Source organism: Dendronephthya gigantea, unplaced genomic scaffold, assembly GCF_004324835.1.
Source record: "Dendronephthya gigantea isolate DGI-Jeju-01 unplaced genomic scaffold, DenGig_1.0 000015F, whole genome shotgun sequence".
Taxonomy (NCBI): Eukaryota; Metazoa; Cnidaria; class Anthozoa; order Malacalcyonacea; family Nephtheidae; genus Dendronephthya; species Dendronephthya gigantea.
In genome coordinates, this window is record NW_021163025.1 from 494295 (window position 1) to 509252 (window position 14958).

Below are 14958 nucleotides of genomic sequence, written 5' to 3' on the forward strand. Positions count from 1 at the left end.
AAAACAAAGATGATGAGCTGAAAAATTTTATTTATTTATATCTCTGCGACCTGCCGGCAATTCCTAAGAAAAATAATTAGTTATCGAAAAACTAAATAAGATTTTGTGGAGTTCGATCTAGAGGTATCTACAACACCCGCGATTAGGGATCCATCGCGCTCCAACCAATATTGAAATTCAGCTAAATAAAATATGCGGTCATTATGCAATGAAATTTTAAACAGCTTAAACTTAGATATCTGCTCAATGCTCACTGTTTTCACCTGCTCAGAACCTGCGCTAGACAGAGAGAAAATACATTCGACGTTTTGAAATGAAAATGTTCATACGCTTAGAAGTTTTCGTTAGTATTCTATATATGTTTGGCAGGGTGGCAAGTCATGAGAATGAGGTGGTATTTCACAGCAGACGAGGGCGGTTTGGGGGGAGTCATGTCATAAAAATATCCAAGACAAGAAGCGAATTTGATTGCGGTTATGCGTGCGCCGATGAGCCTGAATGCGTGTCAGTTAACTTCAAAGTGAAAGGAGAGAACGAAGGTTTATGTGAACTTAATTCTCGAAGCCTCAAAGAATCACCCGAAGAAGTGCAAAGCGATGAAGAATATGTGTATCTTGAAGTTTTAACGCGGGTAAGAAACGATTCACATTTTCCATAGAAGATTAATAGGTTCTGGATCTCTTTTCCTATACCATTCATCTTCAAAGTGTCATATATGCGCATGAAAAATGTCAAACTTAGCACTAGCCTTCAAGCGAGGCAGTTAGTGCAAGCAGTTCGACTTAAGGGCCCTGAACACTTTGGCGAGGCCTTCAAAGCACATAGAGAAATTTTTTAAACATTCTTAAGCCCCGTGGGTCAAATCTTGTGCATATCTCCAATTGAGGATATAACTTTAGTCACTGTAAATTGCAATGAACCATTTCAAATATACATGATATAGGAAGAAACCTTTCTAAAATTGGCTATAATTAAATGGCAGTTTTAATGGATTAGCAAGTTGTTCTTTCGTGAGCTTTTCAAATATATTCATTTGGCATAATTCATATGGTCTTTGTTACTTTACTTTTATTAAGAGTTGCGATGAGAATGAGGAATTTTCAGAAGGTGAGCATTTGGGCTGCTTTGTAGCTATGCGAGGTCGAAGTTTTTTACAAACGACGACGATATAATCAACATGCATTAATTAACACTTATTCACTGCGAACGAAGGAAACATTATGTTTTGTGGACCCGAGACCTGTCGATACTTCACGAAGCGAAGCCGAGTGAAATATCGATGGTCGAGGGTCCTCAAAACATAATGTTTTCTGAGTTTTCAATAAATAAGTTTTTTATTATATACCACTTGTCAAAGAAAAACCAAACTACATGGTAAGCAACGAAATATCTATTCATAAAAGACATCATTTCAAATGGATAAAAGTTGTTATTTCCCATGAGATAACACGTTATTTCACTCTGCAGGGGGTCGCGCTGGCGACATCAAAATCTCGCCACTCTCGCGTGATTCGCTCTCGACCAATGAAACGCTACGAAAACAAAACTTTGACAAGTGGTATATAATAATAATATTTAACTATTTGTCAAAGCCATTAACGACCTAGAATGAAAACTACGTCTAAATGCTCAACGGCGGAGTGAATTGCCTAGCACCTGCATGCTTAAATTAGGCGTTCCACAGTCAGACGAGCCTAAATATCACTACAGGGAGTGTGACAGTTGTAGTAACAGGTGGCGTAGACTCAATTTGCCCTAGCTCGCAGAAGAGAATAATATTATTGTGAACCGTTGTAAATATTTGACCTACTGTAATTCCACCCCTTTAATGCTATCCTGCCTGGTGTATGTTTCCTCAAAAATATTCCTATCACCTTATTTAGAAACAAAAAAATGCAAAAAGATCCAGTTCAAATCATGCAAAGATGTCTTGAGTAAACACGAGTACGTATGTGAAAATGAAACTTCCGCCTCGGCATTTTTGTGTAATTATACATTTATTAAATAGAAAATCCGCCGACGGAATTTATCGTCTCAAGTCCAATACGTCAGGGGAATTTTATGACGTGTTCTGTCACATGACCGATATTGAAGCATGTGGTAAAGGAGGCTGGACACTAGTCATGAAGTTGGACGGGAATAAGGTTAGATTTCATTTATTTGGAAGAAAATCATTGAAGTAAAGTCACTTGACTTTAAGGAATTTTGAAATTATAAAATAACAATATTTTGCATGTACAGCAACACAATGGACTGCAGAACCAATCACAGTTATCAAACTTTGTGTAACAACAAACTGGTATCTTTGTCTTAAAATAGAATACATTTATCTATGGTTCTTCTCTGTGGACAAACAACGAGACACATGCGATACAAGATGGTCTGGAAGGACTGACAGAGAAAGAAAGCAAGTTGGCTTCGTACTGGAATACTCCGTTCACAAAGATTTGCCTGGGTATGTCGTATAACGGAGACAAAAGGTGGATGACCTTCAAATATACCGCAAGTTCGTTGTACAGTGTGTTAGCTGACGGACAATTTAGAGCAACGACCGCTAGCCGAACAGCATGGAAATCTCTCATCGCAGGCTCATCATTGCAGAGAAACTGCAATAAAGAGGGTTTTAATGTACTCCGTGTATATGACTATAAACTCCGTATTGGTATCGTTGCTAATGAACAAAATGATTGTAACTCGTGCGATTCATGGCTTGGATTTGGAACAACGGTCAATGGGAAGACTTGTGGCAATTTCGCCGTCCACTCACCGGACAACGGTGACAAAGATTTAGTGACATTTGCATATATTCTCGTTCAATAGTTACCTAAAATACTTTGCGTATTTCTTGAGTCTCGTCTCAATTCAGAAAATAATAGGCATTCGGATCACGACACGACAAAAAAGACTTGTTTAATTTGCAAAGTTTGTTTCGTAGATGGTAATCCATCTCCATCCTGTTAGGCGTGGATGTTGTGAAAGTTATGCTCTATTATATTCCAATCAATTAACTGTAAATATATTTAAATCAAATAATTAAAAATCAATTGTATATAACAGCCGTATATAACTTGCGGTCAGTTTAAACATCGCGTGCATTTTCAATTCTATATGTTAAATAGATATCAAAATTAAAAAAGAATTATAGATGATGAGCTTTATATAATCATTATTTATATTTCTTTATAATGGGGTTTCGACACGCATTTAAGAAATCTCCTGCCGGAAATGACTGTTTCTAGATCAAATTAATTGTTTTCTATAACTGCTTTGACCTGCGCTATTACAGAAACAGAAGGTAGTCGGTGTTCGACTCATACACAAGGATCTTCACTTATTCAGTCAGTAAGTATTTAAAAAAATGCTCATACGATTAGTTATTTTCGCTAGTATTGTACATGTGTTTGACAGAGTTGTAAGTCTTGAAAGTGAGGTTGTATTTCGGAGAAAACCTAAGCGGTTTTTGGGGAATCATGTCATAAAAATATCCAAGACAAGAAGCGAATTTGATTGTGGTTATGCGTGCGCCGATGAGCCTGAATGCGTGTCAGTTAACTTCAAAGTGAAAGGAGAAAATGAAGGTTTATGTGAGCTTAATTCTCGAAGCCTCAAAGAATCCCCCGAAGAAGTGCGAAGCGATGAAGAATATGTGTATCTTGAAGTTTTAACGCGGGTAAGAAACGATTCGCATTTTCTATAGAAGATTAATAGGTTCTGGATCTCTTTTCCTATATGTTATAAGCACGTCGAAAAATGCCAAATTTAGCACTAATTTACTAACTCGACTTTAACCCTGGTATTCACACGAGTGAAATAAACAGAAGCACAAGGAAAGACAAAAATCAAAACAGAGAAATGCAATGAAGCGTGCGACATAAGCATCGACATAAGTACAAACATAAACACAAGATTAGAGGTATAAGCGAAGAACAAAAGCTAGAACAATAATCATTGGAGATATAAACGGCTGGTTATATGATTAGTAAATAACAATAAACTTTTTCAGGAATAAACCTTTTTTAAAATGAGCATAATGAAATAGCAGCTCTAACAGCTTAGCAAGTGTAAAGTTATTCCTTCGTAGGGTTTTAAATATATTTATTAACCATTCATGTTGTGCTTGTTATATTTTCCTTTTATATTAAGAGTTGCAATGAGAATGAAGAATTTTCAGAAGGTAAGCAATTTTGAGTGCTGTGCATATATGTGTATAGTCAAAATGCTAACACACGCGAGTTATAAGACGTATATAGCTACACACGAAGTCTGAGAAAACGAGTTTTGCATTTACATACTCATGTCCAGGAAAAATATTTTCCTTGTTTCATAATTCAGTATGAGTTATTAGGAGAATTACGATATTGCTTCAGAGAATTTTACTAAAGCGACGATGATAATATAATCAATATATACATACATATTTATTAGTTTATACTAAAAAATGCATTATTGATGTATAATTATTTGACAAAACCATTAACGAGGCTGAAAATGTTTCAATACCCAGCGGTGGTTCCGTATATAGTAAATTACCCGGGTACATCACCCGAAGAGCGATTTACTGAAAAATGATGCAATAAATAAAGATTTCTCAAGAATGATTTCAAACTAAAATCCTAATGTAGCCAATTCTGAGCTGTTGTAATTTATTTGACGTACGCAAATTCGCCCTGCCAACAGTGGCGTAGCCAGCCTGACGATTTAGTCATGCTATGCAAATTTTATGTTATTATCATTATTCATTTCTTTAGAAATTCATTGTTTTCACAGTCAATGAACACCAAAATATTAGCATAGCATGACTAAATTGTCAGGCTGGCTACGCCACTGCCTGCCAATGATATCAAAAACTTAATGCTTAATTAACGTTTTCTCCAAAATTATTTATATCGTTTTATTTAGAAACAAAGAAATGCAAACAGTTTTTCAACTCATGCAAAGATGCTTTGACTAAACACGAGTACGTATAAAAAAAAAGCATTAAAACTGGTAACACTGTCTTTTTTGTGTAATTATGCGTTTAATATTTAGAAATTCCACCGACGGAATTTACCGTCTCAAGTCCAATACGTCAGGCGAATACTATGACGTGTTCTGTCACATGACCGATATTGAAACATGTGGTACCGGAGGCTGGACACTAGTCATGAAGTTGGACGGGAATAAGGTGAGACTTCATTCAGGCTCTTGAACGAATTTGATTGGTAGTATTGAAGAGCCAATCAAACTTTGTGTAAGAAGAGCGTCTGACGTTATTATGAGAAAGCTCTTTTGCAAGTCTGGTATCTTTGTCTTAGAATACATTTATTCATAACTCTCCCCTGTGGACGAACAACGAGACATACGCGATACAAGATGGTTTGGAAGGACTGACAGAGAAAGAAAGCAAGTTGGCTTCGTACTGGAATACTCTGTTCACAAAGATATGCCAGGGAATGAAATATAACGGAGAAACAAATTGGATAAACCTGAACTACAGCGCGAGTTCGCTGTTCAGTGTGATCGCAGACGGAAAATTCCGGGCAACAACCGCTGGCCGAGCTGCATGGAAATCGTTAATGGCAGGCTCATCACTGCAGTATAACTGCAACAAAGAGGGGTTCAATGTACCGTTGAATAAAAAAAATAGAAAAATTCGCCTTGGGATCGTTGCCAATAACCAGGAACACTGTGATTCGTGCGATTCTTGGCTTGGTCTAAGCATTCTTGATGATACGTACCACGAGGTCTGTGGCAATACGGCGATCTGTTGCTTTAATAGCGATAATGGGAACAAAACCATTAAAGCATTCGGATATATTCTAGTACACTAGTTTTTAGTTTACATGCACTGAAGTAGAAGCTAAGAAAACAGTCTTGGTAAGAATTTAAAAATAGAAAATTACGGTCATTAAAGATATATACATGCGTCCCTTGAAACTGAAATATTCTATCGAGTTTTTAATGAATATTTTAAAGAATAACCGCAAAATAAATGTCAAATATTATTATAATTGATAGTATGTATACACGCATCTCTAAAATAGCATGTTAATAGATTAGCCGTTTAATACATATGTACTTCCAAAATAAACAAAGAATAAAATTGCGTGCATAAAGTATGTGCGTGTGTGATACGACAATCAATATTATAGTTTTTCTTTCTGACATAAATTAGTCACTTTGTAATTCACAGGTATGTCGACTCCATTGAAAATCAATTGTAAACAGCCCCTAAGTCATTCAAATTTTGACAAAAGGTGATTTCAATAGTTTTAGGGGTTTTTTGGGAAACCTTAATTGTAGAGTGTATATAACTTGCGGTCAGTTTAAACATCGCGTGCATTTTAATTCTATCTCAAATAGCCATCAAAAACAATAAATGATGAGCTTTATATATACATTGACATGAGACATAGATATATATTGCTGATGCTTCTTCATCCTCATCCTTGAATTCTGAAGTGCAGTAAATTTAATTTTCTTTTTATTTATTGTTTACACTTTATGCAAATGCTAGACAAGTAGAAGATATTAAAACTGTCGTGCAGGGGGTAATTTTTTAAATATGATGTTTAGAGATTAAAATTAACTTAGAAATAAATTTTATAGCTCATGCTATATAATTAATTTTATAGCTCAGTGTAAAGTAATAGGATTTGAAAATCGAGTACGTCACACAAGAAATCGAGGCGAGACGTGAGACATAGTCCATCCAAGATGGCGTCAAAGTCTAAAATCCAATGGGCACGCAAAACCACGCGGGACACCGCGCGAGTCAGAATTAGAATGCCTTCTCCTTCGTGGAACGCAATAAGATCATAAACATAATTAAGCTTCATTATCATCGCATTATCTCTTGTTTGAATGGCATTCGAAGCGACGAAAATGCGACGTACAAGCTAGCACTTATATATATGTCTAGGTTAAAGACACGTCGCATTTTGATCGTGATTTGAGGCTTAATGAGGTTTATTATATCATTATTTATTGTTTGAATTGCATTAGACGCAACGAAAATGCGACGTATATATGCTAGCACTTAGGGCCTGTTCATATGAGACGGGCCAGCTCGGTTAAGTCAGCCTAGCTCGATTTTGCTGGCCCGCTTGATGTTTTCATATGAGTCCGTTAAAGGCGAGATCTCGCTTCGTTCAGGCGGGATCTCGCCAGAGCCGGGATGACCCGGTTCCATATGAATGCAATTTTACAATTACAGTGAAATAATATGTTAAGCGATATCTCGACACTGCCGAGCTAGCCTGCCTATAAATCGGGCTGGCCCGTCTCATATGAACGCTCATACGAACTCTCTTAGAGTCTTCATAACTTGTGGCCAGTTTTAAACATGGTTGCATTTTCTGTCCCAGAGTAAACATAAAAAACAATGGATGATAATCTAAAAGCTTTATTATTCCTATCTCTTTAATGAGGTATCGACACGCAGGTAAGAAACCTCCTGCCGGGAATCGCTAAGAATAAAGAGTTATTATTTATTAAAAAGCTAACTAAAAGACTTAGTGAGTTCGATCTAGAAGTATCTACAATACCTCCGACCAATATTGAAGTTGATATTAAACAGTTATATTGATAATAGTTTCTTCATGCTATCCGTGAATTCTGAAGTGCAGTAAATTTCCCATGACAATCCTTCTAACCCTATTGATAACAATCATACAAATGTTTAGACTTGGATATTAAAATTGGCGTGCAGAATCAATATTATGTCATAATTCTTAGCACGTAAAAAACAATTAGTTTAATCTACACATGCAGAACCTGCTGCATGCTGACTGTTTTCACCTGCTCAGAACCTGCGGTATGGACAAAAAAAGTCGAAGGTTCGAAATGAAAATGTTCGTACGCTTAGAAGTTTTCGCTAGTATTTTACATATGTTTGGCAGGGTGGCAAGTCTTGAGAATGAGGTGGTATTTCACAGCAAACGAGGGCGGTTTTTAGGCAATCATGTCATAAAAATATCCAAGACAAGAAGCGAATTTGATTGCGGTTATGAGTGCGCCGATGAGCCCGAATGTGTCTCAGTTAACTTCAAAGTGAAAGGAGAGAATTAAGGTTTATGTGAACTTAATTCTCGAAGCCTCAAAGAATCACCCGAAGAAGTGCGAAGCGATGAAGAATATGTGTATCTTGAAGTTTTAACGCGGGTAAGAAACGATTCACATTTTGCAGAAAACATTAAGCTTCTCGATCTTTTTACCTAAGAATCTTCTTCTAAGTGTCATACATGCACATGAAAAATTAACACTAGCCTTTGAGCACGACAATCGCCAAACTTAACACTAGCCTTTAAGCACGACAATCAGCTAGTGAAAGCAGTTCGACTTACGGGACCAGAACACTTTGGCGAGGCCTTCAAAGCACATAGAGAAATTTTTTAAACGTTCTTAAGCCCCGTGGGTCACATGTTGTGCATGTCTCCAATTGAGGATATAACTTTAGTCGCTATAAATTGCAATGAACCTTTTCAAATATACATGATATAGAAAGAAATCTTTCAAAATTGGCTATAATGAAATGCCAGTTTTAAGAGCTTATAGGAAGTTGTTCTTTCGTGAGCTTTTCTAATATATTCATTTACCATTCATGTGGTCTTTGTTACTTTACTTTTATTAAGAGTTGCGATGAGAATCAGGAATTTTCAGAAGGTGAGCATTTGGGCTGCTTTGTACCTATGCGAGGTCGAAGTTTTTTACAAACGACGACGATATAATCAACATGCATTTATAATAATATTTAACTATTTGTCAAAGCCATTAACGACCTAAAATGAAAATGACGTTTTAATGCTCAAAGGCGGAGTGAATTGCCTAGCATCTGCATGCTTAAATTAGGCGTTCCACAGTCAGACCAGCCTAAATATCACTACAGGAGTGTGACAGTTGTAGTAACAGGTGCGTAGACACGATTTGCCAGAGCCCGCAGAAGAGAATAATATTGTGAACTGTTGTAAATATTTGACCTACTGTAATTCCGCCCCTCTAATGCTATTAGTGGCGTAGCCAGCCCAACAATTTAATCATGCTATGCTAATATTTTGGTGTTCATCGACTGTGAAAACAATGAATTTCTAAAGAAATGAATAATGATAATAACATAAAATTTGCATAGCATGACTAAATTGTCAGGCTGGCCACGCCACTGAATGCTATCCTGCTTAGTGTATGTCTCCTCAAAAATATTCCTATCACCTTATTTAGAAACACAAAAATGCAAAGACTTCTTCAAATCATGCAAAGATATTCAGAGTAAATACGAGTACGTATGTGAAAATGAAACAAAAATTAACTTCAGCCTCGGCATTTTTTGTAATTATACATTTATGAAATAGAAATTCCGCCGACGGAATTTATCGTCTCAAGTCCAGCACGTCAGGCGAGTACTACGACGTGTTCTGTCACATGACCGATATTGAAACATGTGGTACAGGAGGCTGGACACTAGTCATGAAGTTGGACGGGAATAAGGTGAGATTTCATCCATTTGGAAGAAAATCATTTAAGTAAAGTCACTTGACTTTAAGGAATAATGAAATGATAAAATAACAATATTTTGTATACACAGCAACACAATAGACTGCAGAGCCATTCACAGTTATCAAACTTTGTGTAACAACAGTCTGGTATCTTTGTCTTAAAATAGAATACATTTATTTATAACTCTCCCCTGTGGACGAACAAGGAGACATACGCGATACAAGATGGTCTGGAAGGACTGACGGGGAACGAAAGCAAGTTGGCTTCGTACTGGAATACTCCGTTCACAAAAATTTGCCTGGGTATGTCGTATAACGGAGAAACAAAATGGATAAACCTGGACTACACCGCAAGTTCGCTGTACAGTGTGATCGCAGATGGAAAATTCCGGGAAACGACCGCTGGTCGGGCTGCATGGAAATCATTAATCGCAGGCTCATCACTGCAGTATAACTGCAACAAGGAGGGGTTCAATGTACCGGTAAATAGGCACAATAGAAAAATTCGCCTTGGGATCGTTGGCAATAACGAGAGGAACTGTGATTCATGCGATTCTTGGCTTGGTTTAAGCATTCTTGATGATACGTACCACGAGGTCTGTGGCAATACGGCAATCTGTTGCTATAGTGATAATGGGAACAAAAATATGAAAACATTCGGATATATTCTAGTACAATAGTTATTAGTTTACATGCACTGAAGTAGAAGCTAAGAAAACAGTCTTGGCAACAATTGAAAAAGAAAAAAGTTAAGATATATCATATACATGCACCTTTTTCAACTGAAATATCTATCCAGTTTTTTTTTAGTATTTTAAAGAATAAGCGCAATATAAATGTGGAATATATTATATTTGATCGTATGTATATATACTCACTGAATGTTACGCACCTCTTAAATAACATGTTAATAGATTGGCTGTTTAATACATACTTACTTTCACAGTAAACAATTAAAGAATAATAAAGTATGTGTGGTTGATACGACAATCAGTATTTTGGTTTTTCTTTCAGACATTTTTTGGCTTTTCGGACTATTTTTAATCGTAATATTCATTAAAAATATTGTGAATTTGTGATTGATATTAAAGCATTATAGTGAATAGTGGCTTTGTGAAAACAGCTAGTAGCAGGTCTAGTATAAGCAATAAGTCAAGCAAAAATGAAGCAATAAGTCAAGCAATAAAAATTGCATTCAAAGAGTATAAACTTGCTTAAAGATGTACATGTATGAATATTACATGAATTTTTAAATTTACAGTGTTGTTCTTAGCTGTTGGAAAATATATAATATCCACAGACAAGTCATGTGGTACTACTTATAGACAAGAGAGAGTGCTATTGCAACTAAAACCATCCACTAGACCGCGGTAAAGACGTTTTGCGGGTCGAATAAAGAACTTCAAATACGTTGCCATATTGGCCTTGTTTACATAGTTAATTAGCAATAACAATTATCAGGTGAAGAGCACGGCGTGCTGTACTCATAGTCGATATAATTTGTCAAATAGTTTATGAATTAATAATGAGTGTTTTAAAAAAATCGTAATCATCGGTTGTCAAAGCAATTTTGTAACACCAAGGCTCCACTTGTCTAAACAAGCCCGTTGCCGATTTGGAAAAAATGCCCACACGATTGGGCGTTTGCGCTCTGGCATTATGCTTTTTCGCCGAGGCAGTAAATTGTGAATACGACGTGATATTTTACCGAATGACGGGGCAGTATTTGGGAAATTATTCCATAAAAATGACGAAGGAAAAGAGTGAATTCGACTGCAGCTATTCCTGTGTAAATGAGCCCAAATGCATGTCGGTGAATTTCAAAGTGAAGGGAGAGGATAAAGGTCTGTGCGAGTTAAATTCTCGAACGCTCGATGAATTACAAACAGAAGCACAGAGCAATGCAGAATATGTGAATCTCGGTGTTATGAAGGTGAGAAACTATATCAATCTTCTCTCTGTAATTAATCAGTTTCGCAACTCAATGTATGTGCATAGTATAATTTGACGAGTTTTACATTAAAAAACATCTTTTTACGTCATTTAAGTTGTAATAAAAATTTGACGTTTGACTTTATGAGAATTTTAGAGAATGTTGAGCATTGCATTTAAGGCGATGTCGCTGTAACAGGTAATAAAATCTACTAGACGGAATACAGTTAAAAGTCAGTCTTTTTAATGAAATTTTATGAATATTAGAAATATTAATTAAAAAAAATCACCTATATTGCATTAATTAAATAAATTACTAATATGTGACGACATAACTAATGCATGTTTCATTAATAATAACTTTCCGAATATAACTACACTGGTTGTATAGCTAACTTTGAATCGCAATAGAATATTTAAAAAAAATTAATATAATATGCATGCACTATATAACACACATATAATATACATGCGTTATAGTCGAACTATTATCTTGCTAATTTACTTTACTAAAACATACACGTTTTGATTAGATGCTTAATTTCAACACTGCCGCACGTTTTGACGATGTGTTTATGTCCTCATGGTGATTTTACTTCTTAATTTGATTAAGAATTGCAAAGATGAAGATTTCTCAGCTGGTAAGTAAAACTTGCTATCAACTGATGCAATCCAGGTCAACTCGTTCTCTCGCGTCCACATGCAGACAGGAATGACAGATGTAAAAATATTGGACGGTGATTTGAAAGTTATTAAAATGACAGGTTTTGTTACCGATAGTCAACGAATTCATTGTGGCCTCCATAATCAGTTTCAAAAAGTAGTTATGAAAAATGGGAAATCTCATGGACTGACTGAGAAAGAAAGGAAGTTGGTTTATTCGTCCTAAACTATAAAAAAGTCTAAATTATGTCTTAATAATATCATTGACGTGCGTAAGCTTAAATTAATTTCACAACAAATTATAGACACAAAGAAATGTAGAGAAGTTGAGTTCTTCCATTCATGCAAAGATCTTTTAAGCAGACACGGGTACGTAATTATTGAAATCTTACAAAAGATTAATACACTCAGTGCTCAAACCTGAAATTATTATATAACAATTATCTATATCTAATCATGAATTTGTTATATAGGAATTCTACTGACGGAGTTTACAGTCTGAAGTCAGTCACTTCAGAGGAAGACTATGACGTGTACTGTCACATGACCGATATTGAAACGTGTGGTGGAGGAGGCTGGACACTAGTCATGAAGTTGGATGGAAATAAGGTAGCTAACCGAGACTTGGGGCATTATTAAAAGGTCCCTGATGCACAATGGTTTTTCCTCTTTATTAGGTTATAAATTATTATCTCGAAAGGTTATCAGGATGGTCAACGGAGAATTCGCATTACCAAAATCGTAATTTTAATCCTCGTTAGTAACAATATTTTTGATTTCTTCGTAGAATACATTCATTTTTGACTCCCCTTTGTGGACAAACAAGGAGACATACGCGATACAAGATGGTCTGGAAGGACTGGCGGAGAAAGAAAGCAAGTTGGCTTCGTACTGGAATACTCCGTTCACAAAGATATGCCTGGGTATGTCGTATAACGGAGACAAAAAATGGATGACCTTCGACTACAACGCAAGTTCGCTGTACGGCGTGATCGCGGACGGACAATTCAGGCCGACAACCGCTGGCCGAGGTAAATGGAAATCCCTGATCACGGGCTCGTCGCTACAATATAATTGTAATATGAATGGATTTAATGTACAGTTTAACAGTAAGGGCACTATGAGATTTGGAATTGTCGCTAACAATGATAACGGCTGCGAATCGTGCGATTCTTGGTTAGGAATTGGCACGTCTTTTCATTACAGCCACGATAGCTGGACCAAAGAAATGGTTTGTGGCAATTATGCAAATTGCTGTAATCCAGATAATGGAAGCAAATATTTAAAAACTTTTGGATTTATATTTGTGCAATAGTGAGATATAAATATTGGCGAGCGATAATTATGTTTATCAGAGCGGTTATGAGAGACCGTATAAACACAAACATATATACTTATTTGTTAAATGCAGTGAACTCTAATGAATACCTGAACAATGAGGAGGTATCGTTCCAGTTATTTATTAGTTCACTGGTTAAATGATACTTTGGTGTATTGCATGGAAATCAATTATTGCATAGTTCACTACAGTATTGAGTAATCACTACAATATAACTGAAAGAGAAACAGGTTCAATGCAACGCGATGTTAAAATTTTGATTTTGAAATTCGACTTTAGTTTAAAATTCAGTTTAGTTTTAGTAGTAAAAGTATTCATAATGCGGAAACTACATAGAGCGCATTTTGCTATTTACAGCTGTTTTTATATCTGACTATATCAACAAATAAATGCGTGCCTATATATTATTACAAGAAATTAAAATAAAAAATTGAAGAAAAAAAACGAAAAAGTGCGATCGTGCAAGTGTGTGTTGACCGGGGGCCGAAATCGTGTCTTGAACAAATCGCCTGTAAAACGTTTAAAACTTGTTCAGAAAATTTGGAGAAAGAAATTTAAAACCGACAAACAAGAAGTATATAAGTATTATATTGTGGCTAATATACGAAATTATTTTCAGCTGTTCGCATTATTTATAGAGTACCTGCGGTGCTATAATTCGCATGACAAGCGATTGTCAAATGGAAAGTGATGCTTGAAAATTGCCTTTATTTTATTTGAACAGGTTTTCTCGCTGATGAAAAAAATGTTCATGCGCTTGGCGATTTACGCTTTGATTTTACATCGCTTTAGCGACGTAGAATGTCGGGAAAATGAGGTGACATTTCAGAGAAAAATGGGATATCATTTGGGGAAGTATTTAGTAAAAACGTTGAAGGAAAACAGCGAATTTGACTGCAGCAACAGCTGTGTAAACGAGCCGGAATGCGCGTCGGTAAATTTCAAGGTAAAAGGAGAGGATGAAGGTTTATGTGAGCTTAACTCTCGTACACTTGATGAATTTCCAGAAGAAGCTCGACGTGATGTAGAATATGTGTATCTTCAAGTTCTTAGAAGGGTAAGAAACGATATCCTATTTTGTAAACTAACGCCATGCATATATAGTCAAGGGACACGGGTATATTTAATTAATCCATGGAGGTTTCCTCGCCCTGCGCTATGAGATGATTTATTGCACATCATTTAGGCTAAATCTAACAGCAATTGAACAGCGAAGATGGATTTAATACCTAAGCAATGCATTTTATACTGCAGTTCTAGCTCATGTTCTGAGCATCATGCACAGATATTTAAAATCTTTCAAAATTGCATTGTTGTGAAAAATAATTAGACTGTACAAAAATCAAAGAAATTAGCTACAGCTATTTCATTAAACGTGGACACTGACGATTCAATTAACGTTAAAATGTTGGGAGTATTTTCCTTAATATCAAATTAGTGATGGCCCCCTCTGAATGCATAAATGTTATTTTAAGATATTCTCAGAGGCTTCCAATGCGTTACATTCTTCAAGAAAATATAGTATTTACCCATAATTTTCATGTCAGTCGTTAT

General features: G+C 35.9%; 4 protein-coding genes across 5 annotated transcripts; all 4 read left to right on the plus strand.

Moving 5' to 3' along the window:
* The first annotated feature begins 358 nt into the window (after positions 1 to 358).
* LOC114520160 lies at positions 359 to 3043 on the plus strand. The gene is made up of 4 exons (XM_028540385.1): positions 359 to 631; positions 1077 to 1107; positions 2053 to 2144; positions 2320 to 3043. The coding sequence occupies exons 1-4, from the start codon at positions 359 to 361 to the stop codon at positions 2818 to 2820; spliced, it is 897 nt and encodes a 298-aa protein (XP_028396186.1). The 3' UTR covers positions 2821 to 3043.
* Positions 3044 to 3298: 255 nt separating this feature from the next.
* LOC114520249 lies at positions 3299 to 5827 on the plus strand. Its single transcript, XM_028540481.1, has 5 exons — positions 3299 to 3670; positions 4144 to 4174; positions 4900 to 4957; positions 5029 to 5164; positions 5295 to 5827. The coding sequence occupies exons 1-5, from the start codon at positions 3359 to 3361 to the stop codon at positions 5808 to 5810; spliced, it is 1053 nt and encodes a 350-aa protein (XP_028396282.1). The 5' UTR covers positions 3299 to 3358; the 3' UTR covers positions 5811 to 5827.
* Positions 5828 to 9360: 3533 nt separating this feature from the next.
* On the plus strand, positions 9361 to 10150 carry LOC114520162 (uncharacterized skeletal organic matrix protein 5-like). Its single transcript, XM_028540386.1, has 2 exons — positions 9361 to 9462; positions 9638 to 10150. The coding sequence occupies exons 1-2, from the start codon at positions 9397 to 9399 to the stop codon at positions 10148 to 10150; spliced, it is 579 nt and encodes a 192-aa protein (XP_028396187.1). The 5' UTR covers positions 9361 to 9396.
* Positions 10151 to 11956: 1806 nt separating this feature from the next.
* On the plus strand, positions 11957 to 14285 carry LOC114520060 (uncharacterized skeletal organic matrix protein 5-like). Of its 2 annotated transcripts, XM_028540264.1 has the most exons (5): positions 11957 to 12043; positions 12371 to 12434; positions 12539 to 12674; positions 12853 to 13096; positions 14129 to 14285. In XM_028540264.1, the coding sequence occupies exons 1-5, from the start codon at positions 11986 to 11988 to the stop codon at positions 14194 to 14196; spliced, it is 570 nt and encodes a 189-aa protein (XP_028396065.1). In that variant the 5' UTR covers positions 11957 to 11985; the 3' UTR covers positions 14197 to 14285. The 2 variants fall into 2 exon arrangements, with proteins under 2 accessions (XP_028396065.1, XP_028396064.1); XM_028540263.1 differs by lacking the exon at positions 14129 to 14285 and having other exon boundaries at positions 12853 to 13645.
* Positions 14286 to 14958: the final 673 nt, after the last annotated feature.